Source organism: Parambassis ranga, chromosome 15 (assembly GCF_900634625.1).
Source record: "Parambassis ranga chromosome 15, fParRan2.1, whole genome shotgun sequence".
Classification (NCBI taxonomy): Eukaryota; Metazoa; Chordata; class Actinopteri; family Ambassidae; genus Parambassis; species Parambassis ranga.
The window spans coordinates 16,103,527-16,111,751 of NC_041035.1; the positions used below are offsets into that span (position 1 = coordinate 16,103,527).

Sequence of the window (8,225 nt, forward strand, 5' to 3'; positions counted from 1 at the left end):
CAATTATTTGAGAAAAAAAGATGACATCAGTGGGACAGAACAGAAGAGCAGCTGACTCAGGGTTTGTGGGTATATTAACTTCAAGCGAGCGACATGGGCAAAAGATGGACAAAGACCACAGAGGCTCATCTGCTTTTAAGAAGTGGAAGATCCACATACTGCAGTGATGTACAGATCCATTATGGAGAGACCCTTATTCAAAAGAGGCACAACTTTTCTCATGAGGAGGCAAAGGCCCCAATTACAACAATGCTTCCATCACTGGGCAACCGACGTGCTCGTATGATACGATACGGGAAAAATGACCTAGCACTTCAAGCTTTTTTTTTTTCCTCAAGACAACTGTTGAGATTTGATTTTAATGCTTTTTTGTGTAGTTTTGTATTTTCATGCAAAAATCTTACTGTACTTGAATGTCTTTATTTTATTAAATGTGTTATTTTTTTGGTTATTATACCCTAGAATTGCTGTAATTATACTCATGTCGCAGTATCTAACTTCTTTCTGTGAAAGAGATCAGAGAAAAGAGAGGAAAACACTAAATTTCTCCAGCAGCGTTGATTTATTTACATTCGCAATACAGAAAAATGAATGCTGAAAAGTGCTTTCACAAGACTTGTATAGCTTCTTGTGTTTTTTTAACAGTATCATGAATGTTGTGATGTTCCAGTCTGTTTTACATAATCTATGCATATTTTCTGTTTGTGTTGACCTGTCTCAAAACACACATCTTACAAGGAGGCCTGATAGGAGAGGGACTGCAGCTCGTTTATAGTCAGATAAATCCATAGCAAGTTGATATCACAACCTGCTTTTTAACTTTCGCATTGCTGGTGCCAGGAAATAATGTATCCGATAAGATACCCAAGGCCAATCGGATGGTTGTATTTCAGTCTGGTCCTGTATTACTATCAGTGTGGTTGTCTTTTTTTAATTTTTTTGAACAAATGCTGCTTCATGGCCTAATATAAATTTTCTTTTTTAAATGTCAAGAGTTCAGTTGGATTGACCAAATGAAAGACGAGTCTTGTGAAAGCATCACTTTTGATGTGTTTTTCCATTGTTTGACAATGTTGCTGGAGAATTTAAAAGGCTTTTTACTCAACTGAAGCTGAGACAAGTATCTATATACAGCGCTTTATGGTTTCATTGCCCCCCTCCCCTCCCCATTCATGTGTACTGGTGATTGTGGGTTCTCATACAGACTGAAATGTATGCATGTATCATAACATCTAGACTTAATATATTGTGAAGTATTCAATAACCGTTATGTAGGCGCTAGCGTGAATTAAAAGGGTTTAATTTCCTAGATGAAACATTGTCATTTTTTAAAAATAAACTTTATTAGATCATTACAGTAGTGTTTTTTTTTCTAAGGAGTGACAGAACAGCAGAACAAAGTGTTTTTCTTTTAAACAAAATACGATAGTTTCCATCAAACTACAGTGTATTGAGCAGTTGAACAAATGAAGCAAAGTGTGTGCCGTCCTGTGTAGCATCATCAGCAAACTGGCAGAGTTTCCTGTGAGAGGAGATAAGAGGGAGAAAATTAATAGCCAAGCACTGGCATTAATTCAGACTCTTTGCTTAAATGTCACTGCAGTAGCTGCAAAATCAAACCTGAAAACTTACTTGAATAGTCTGATGCTGATGGTGCTCTTTTCAAACTCTCTGGCCTTTTTGTGTCCCGACTGGATGACCTCCTCGGGTAGGTTGGCGAGCCGTGCAGCGTTGAATCCATAACTCTTTGGACAGGCACCCGTGATAAACTTGTAGAGGAATGTAATGGTCTCTTGACTTGGATCCTCACATTCATTCTCCACCATGCATGCCTGAAAAGAACAAATAGGACATAATACTTGATTAAAAGGGCACAAAACAGCAGTGACGGGAGGTTGTGGCTGCACCAGCTGTGCAGGATGTAAATGTGGCCACAAACTGCTGAATTCCTTGTGGTATTGTATGTTGCCTATGTAGGGTGAGGCTTTGGATTCTACAGAAAGACTTAAAATGTATTATGCAGTAAAAGAGTGTTCATCAGCTAATTTGTTATAAAGGGCTTTGATGGTAATTCATTACATTAGAACTGTATGTAATTACATACATCTACTAATTCTTATCTGTGCAGAGCAGTATTGGTGTGATTAGCGTTGTTGCACTCACCATGTGGCCCAAACGCACAGCAGGGTTGTTGGCATAGTCCTCGACCAGGGAGTGGTAATGTGTGGAGAAAAGAGTGCGACAGCTGATCTTCTCAGCAAGCTCTTTCACAACAGCGCTGGCGATCGCTGTGCCATCATATGTGGCTGTGCCCCTTCCTACAAACAGTTCAAACAAGCGAGTGTTTACATACAACACAGTCCTGAGGAGACATGCCCACTGCTAGCATGAAAAAGCCTATAAAGCATAAAGAGACTTACCCAATTCATCTAGAAGCACAAGTGAGTGTTTAGTGGCATGATGCAGGATGCTGGCTGTCTCGCTCAGTTCCACAAAGAAAGTGCTCTCTCCTGCAGATAAAAAGAGAAGCTTAACCCATGGGGTGGTAGCTCACATCATTACTCCACATATGTTTAAAGAGTTTAATACATTACCAGTCATGATACGATCTGAGGCTCCCAGCCGAGTGAAGACCCTGTCAACTGGTGTGTAGCGGAGACTCTCCGCAGGAACATAGCAACCCAGCTGAGCTAGAATGATCACCAGTCCACACTGTACACAGAAAGAGCAGAACAATATCTCAGCGATGGCCAACAGAACTTAACCCTCACATTCCATGTGTGATACACACAGGAAACATGTATGACCCACCTGTCTCATGAGTGTAGACTTTCCACCCATGTTTGGCCCTGTGACAAGGACACATGAGGCATGACCTTTCTCCTCAGTAGTTTCACTGTCAGGGCAGCCAATGAAGATGTCATTAGGAATAAAGTCATCGCCAAAAAAGGTCTTGGTGACACATGGGTGGCGGGATCCAGCGAGGTTAATGAAGGGAGAAACTGGGTTGTCATCCTCAGGGAGCAACACCTGTGGCCTGGTCATTGGTCCATCTCCACCCTGGCTGTACTGCGATAAGGCCAGCAGCACATCTACAAAAACACACAAAAAGCCTTTTAAAATGATCTGCAACACACATTTTATTGTATACCTCTGTTAAACCAAGAGATGTGGAACAAACTAAGCAGTTATCCCTCCCTTCGTCAAGAACAAACCCCAGTTATACCCCAATTATAACAGTGAAAAACAAACTAACTAACAAAACACACAGTGAGGACTACTGCTAAAAGGCTTATTAATGAGGACAGAAATAGAATGCCCAATTACCAAGCACTGCCATGCACTCCACGCCAGTCTTCCAGTCTCTGTAGTTCTTGTCGAAGTTGTAGAAGAGCCTCCTCATGCAGTCTTTCAGCGCAGCATCTCTCTTCTCTTCAAACCCTTGCAGCCTTGAGAACAGCTGTTCAGTCTTCTTTGTCACATAACGCTTCCAGCCTTTCTTTGTTGACTTAACCTCATATTCCTCAGGGATGTTCCTCTCCGAGACACTTTCAGGAACCTCCATCTGATAGCGGTTCTTCCCAGTTCCCCAGTAGGCCATGTTCTTACAGCCAAGCCTTTTCTTCTGCTGGTCCAGGTAATCCTGCAGCTCACGCTCACAGTTTTTGATTCCCGTCAGAGCTTGGTCATATTCAGGATCAAAACCAGCTTTCGGGGTTATGACGCCTGTAGATCGGGCTTTCTGGTGGTCGAAGGCAGTCTCCCAGCGTTTGAGTTCAGCAGAGAAGTTGGGGAAAAGGCCATTCTTATCTTCCTTCAGACTGATTATTTGACGGAGTAATGTTGAGCGAAAGCTACCTGACACTGGCGAAAATAGAGTAATGATCTCCTGCATAGTTTTGAAACCTTCCAGTGCTGAGAGGAAGTCTGCAATCTTCCGTTTGCTGTATGTGATCTCCTCATAGAGGACTGCTCTGCTGTCAGGGTGGTCCTGGCCCTTCAGAGCGCCAATGCTGTGGATTTTACTCAGCAAGCGCTCAAGATCTGGGAGTTTCTTCAGTAGGTCTGACACCTCTGTAGCCTGGGCCTGAACTCCCATCAGGTCCTCCACTGCATCCAGTCTATCCCCGATGGATTTGGGGTTACACAAGGGAGCACAGACCCACTGCTTCAGCAGCCTCTTACCAAAAGGGGTGGAGCAGGTATCCAAACGCTCCAGCAGTGTTCCTTCTGTTCCTCCTGACCCATTCTGAAAGATTTCCAAGTTTGCCAGAGTCACTCCATCAAGCACCATACGCTGATTAGTCTGGGCGAAGAAACTGCTAGGTCCAGCAGCCTTCTCCATCTCAACATCAACAGGGACGTACTCTTCAAAGTTGGCCATGGAGAGCAGCTCATGGTCGACCAGACACTTCTTCAGGTAGAATATGCATCCACCCAAAGCGGACAGTGCCAGTTCATAGCCCTCCTTTGGAGTCAGGCACAGAGAATCACTCTCAGAGGTCATCTTTTTTAGGAGAGCAGGCAGAAAACTATTCCCAGTGCCCTGCTCCTCTCCAGCAGCTTCTTTAAAATAATCCTCTTCTGAGAGGGTTTTCAGAGTCTTCTGGGCATCCCAGAATTGTGTCCCTGCATTCAGACCTTCCTGCAGAGCAGATGACAGAGAGGCTTTCAGTATTTTGCGAGTTTCCACAGATAGGTTACTCTTCTCAAAGAGCACCTCAGCAGGGGCAAAGTGTGCTATCAGGGTACGAAGGCGTGAGCAGTGACGATCATCTGAAAACTGGCCAACATGAAAATAACCCACCGATGTATCTACAAAGCAGACCCCATAGGTGCGGTAACGACCAGAGCTTTCGTCTTCAGCCTTTTCTTTCAAACTGAGAAGGAACTTGCTCTGATTCTCTGAAGGAGCACCATCCAACACACTGTAAGTTTGGGTGCCACGTGTGATAATCCTGCACACTTCTCTTCTTACTACTCGGTCAAATTTTGTTGGCTTAACCAAGGTCTTGCAGCGAGCTTCCATCATCTCTGGGGTCTCCGTCTGCTCCACGCGTGCCACCTTGTAGCCTTTTTGGACCAGTACATCTGAGAAACGTCCAAAGCCGATCTCAGGAAAGCCCGAGTGTGCCCAGACCCCCTTCATAAATGTTAATCCCATCTCATTGACTCCTATCACAGCATCCATGTGATAGAGCTCATAAAACTTTCCCACTTTATAGAATATCACAGTATCGAACATCTCAGATTTGAGCAGCCACCACCGACGCATACCTGGAGTTTGTTTGTTTAGGAAGTCTTCCGGCACATAGAGGGTGGTAGGATCGTAGTCATCCTCACTCTGTCGCCGTTTTTTGCGGTCTTTCCTCCTGCCATCCTGCAACCAGTCCAGCTTCTCATGATCCCAGACTGTTGCACCTTCAGTGGAGCCATGCGCCTGGCTCTCAAAGCTGTCAGGAGCAGAGAAGGCTGACAGCCGAGACTTTGTGTCACTTGCGACTGCTGGTGAAGCTCGTTTAGGCGCTGCAGACGAGGCAGTGGGTGTCTTTGCTTTTGCAATGGCAGGCTTTTCTGCAGGGCGTTTGCGCTTTACTGGCTTGACAGGGCTTTCTGGTTCTGACTCCTGGTTGCTCTCCTCCTGACTGCTCACTGTGCCCTCTTCCTCCTCATCCTCACTGCTGGATGCAGCATGTTCTGGCTTGAACTCCTCATCTGATCCATCGCTGTCTGAGGCTACAATAATGCGACGGCGTTTGGGTTTGTTTCCTTTTTCTGTGGAAGCGCGGGATGAACGCCGACTGACCTTAGATGGCTTAATATCGTCATTTTCATCAGTCAAGGTTGAAGTTTCAAGCTAAAAAATAAAATAAAACACATACGCACAGAGGTAAATAAGTATTAATAATGACAATATATTACCAAATTACACCCATACTATTAATGTGGTAATAAAGGGCAATGCCAATGCAACCTCCATTTCTTCTTCCTCCTCTTCCTCATCAGATGGATCTGTGCAAAGAGGCATTTTCAATCTTTTTTCAGGGGTGTCAAACAGAACATCATCAGCAAGCCCCATTGCACGCCGGATTACAGGTCTGCCACTGAAGAACACCCCTCCAGTTTTAGCATCACTGCTGTCAGAACCTGTAACAAAATGCAAATCACAGTGAGCCAACAATCTAGGTTAGAGTACAAATAACACATTACCTAACTGTCCTAAGAATGTGTGACGGTTTTTTTTTTTTTTTTTTTTAAAATCAGAAAAAAAAAAAACAAAAAAAAAACACATTACCTAACTGTCCTAAGAATGTGTGACGGTTTTTTTTTTTTTTTTTTTTTTTTTTTTTAAATCAGCAGGAATAAACTACCTTGGTATTCTCTGACATATTTGGTGCTGACCCATCCTCTAGTGGGAGGTTCATCAAAGAAATGAACATGTATGCGTTGGTCCCGGCCACGCCCCCTCATCTGCTGTCCAGTCAGAGGCTGGGGTACCACCATGCATGGCCACCAGGGGTGTCCCTCCAGTTTTGCCCACACAAGAGCACCAGCACTGAATGTACATGAGGCGCTGCTGAAGGTAAGAAAAAAAAAACACATTTAATAAGATCATTATGGCATGCCACCAATTACTCCAGTGACTTCTTTCTTGGTGCATCTCAGCTGTAATCTTGTTCTGCTCATAAAACCGGAATAGTGCATATTTACATGCAATCTGTACATGCACTGCAAAATTTACTCATTTCGTTTAAAACTCTTTTTTTAGTGTCACAACACAAAATGTTCATCGGTCACAGACATTGACTCCAGTTTCTGTCCATTTGTTCCTAGTTTGTTGTGCATTCTCTGTTTTTTAGGCAAACTGCTTTAAGTGTTCTATCTTCACGCCTGCTGCTGCTGCAGGGGCAAACACCGGCAGAAAAACTGCAATTGACTTCAAGAGGTTTCATTCTTTATTTTTTCCCCCCTGAAGCCAGAATGTTGTAATATTACATCAAAAATAGTTCTGTGTTTTGCTACAAAACACTTGGTGTTACATCCTCCACGAGTGGTGATTCCATAATTTTGGGGGGGTTGTAGTTGTGAGGAGGGGATGTGGTGCCAGGACAGCTCAAGCAAACTTACTGCCAGTGCCAATAACTACAGCCACATAACAGCTGCTGCTTTACTCAAGAATTTAAATCAGATTATACAAAAAAGGTCAGTACATTGTTTGGATTTGTTTTAATCAAAGCATTTTATTTTCCATGTTCACTATGCACAAATGAAAAACATGCAAAAGAGAAATAACTTACTTTTCTAATCAACTCGTTCGTAAATGGATCGTTGAGTTATCAATATGTCTTTCTGCGGCCTTCAGTAAAAGAAAAGTAGTGCACAGCGTGACTCCAGGAATTACACAGGTCCCAACATGAACTTACCTCTCTTTGCTCGGTGCGGCCTTGTTGCCAAATAATTTAGTAAATCCTCCGCTCGCTGGCTTTGAGTTACTCTTCTGTTTCTCTTTGCTGGTCTTCTTCTGCTGCGCAGTCTGTTTAGCTTGCTCTTTCGGAGAGGAGTTGGACTTCTCCACGGAGGAAGGCAGGTCTGCCTCCACCGGAGAGGGACTCGGCTTCGGCTTCGACACCGGCGGCGGAGACTTGGAGAAAAAATTGAAAAGCGAGCTTTGCTTCGCCATGTCTGTGAATTACAACTTAGTTTTCTCAGTACGCTTCTTATAAGCTAATCCTGACGACAGTATCTCTTCACCTAGCACACAGCTAGTGAGCGTTACCGCGCCAGCGCGGCTCGTTCGCGGGAAACACAAGTGCGGATGTTGTGGGCGTAGTAAAGAGCCTCCACCAATCACAAGCGAGTATGCGCGAACGTGATCATCATGTGACCTAAACGTAACTTCCGCTATTGGCCATGTTGTTAAGAAATGCCCAACTGCTCCAAAGTTGATTTAATTGAAAGATCCTCCCAGCCTCTTCCAATCAGCATGTCAGTGATTCAAGACAAGGCCTTTTATTGATCGGATTATTTCTAGATGGAATAACTGGGAACCGTTAAGAAAACAAAAAGTGGCAAGTATACATGAGTTGTCTACTCTCTACAATTCTCTGTTCACTTTTCACACATTTTCAGGATTTCATATTTGTCATTGCTCTTCTGCTGTGTTGGTTTTTTTCAGCTAGAAACTCTAAAAATACTGATAATAAAACTACTTAGCAAAGGCTTAG

The 8,225-nt window shown here is 43.7% G+C and overlaps 1 protein-coding gene across 2 annotated transcripts; it reads right to left on the reverse strand.

Annotated features, from left to right (window-relative positions):
* Window positions 1-1,321: 1,321 nt before the first annotated feature.
* msh6 (mutS homolog 6 (E. coli)) lies at window positions 1,322-7,805 on the reverse strand. 2 transcript variants are annotated; one of them, XM_028424310.1, is made up of 10 exons: window positions 7,425-7,805; window positions 6,372-6,574; window positions 5,975-6,147; window positions 3,328-5,857; window positions 2,812-3,092; window positions 2,595-2,712; window positions 2,421-2,510; window positions 2,164-2,318; window positions 1,633-1,832; window positions 1,322-1,522 (listed from the first exon to the last, which is right to left on the reverse strand). In XM_028424310.1, the coding sequence occupies exons 1-10, from the start codon at window positions 7,679-7,681 to the stop codon at window positions 1,441-1,443; spliced, it is 4,089 nt and encodes a 1,362-aa protein (XP_028280111.1). In that variant the 5' UTR covers window positions 7,682-7,805; the 3' UTR covers window positions 1,322-1,440. The 2 variants fall into 2 exon arrangements, with proteins under 2 accessions (XP_028280111.1, XP_028280110.1); XM_028424309.1 differs by having other exon boundaries at window positions 6,372-6,577.
* Window positions 7,806-8,225: the final 420 nt, after the last annotated feature.

Coding starts and splice junctions, on each gene's coding strand:
- msh6 (XM_028424309.1), bottom strand. CDS start 7,681: ATGGCGAAGCAAAGCTCGCTTTTCAATTTTTTCTCCAAGTCTCCGCCG. Junction 2,319..2,420: donor TGTGCTTCTAGATGAATTGG/GTAAGTCTCTTT, acceptor AACTGTTTGTAG/GAAGGGGCACAGCCACATAT. Junction 1,523..1,632: donor ATCAGCATCAGACTATTCAA/GTAAGTTTTCAG, acceptor CTCCTCTCACAG/GAAACTCTGCCAGTTTGCTG.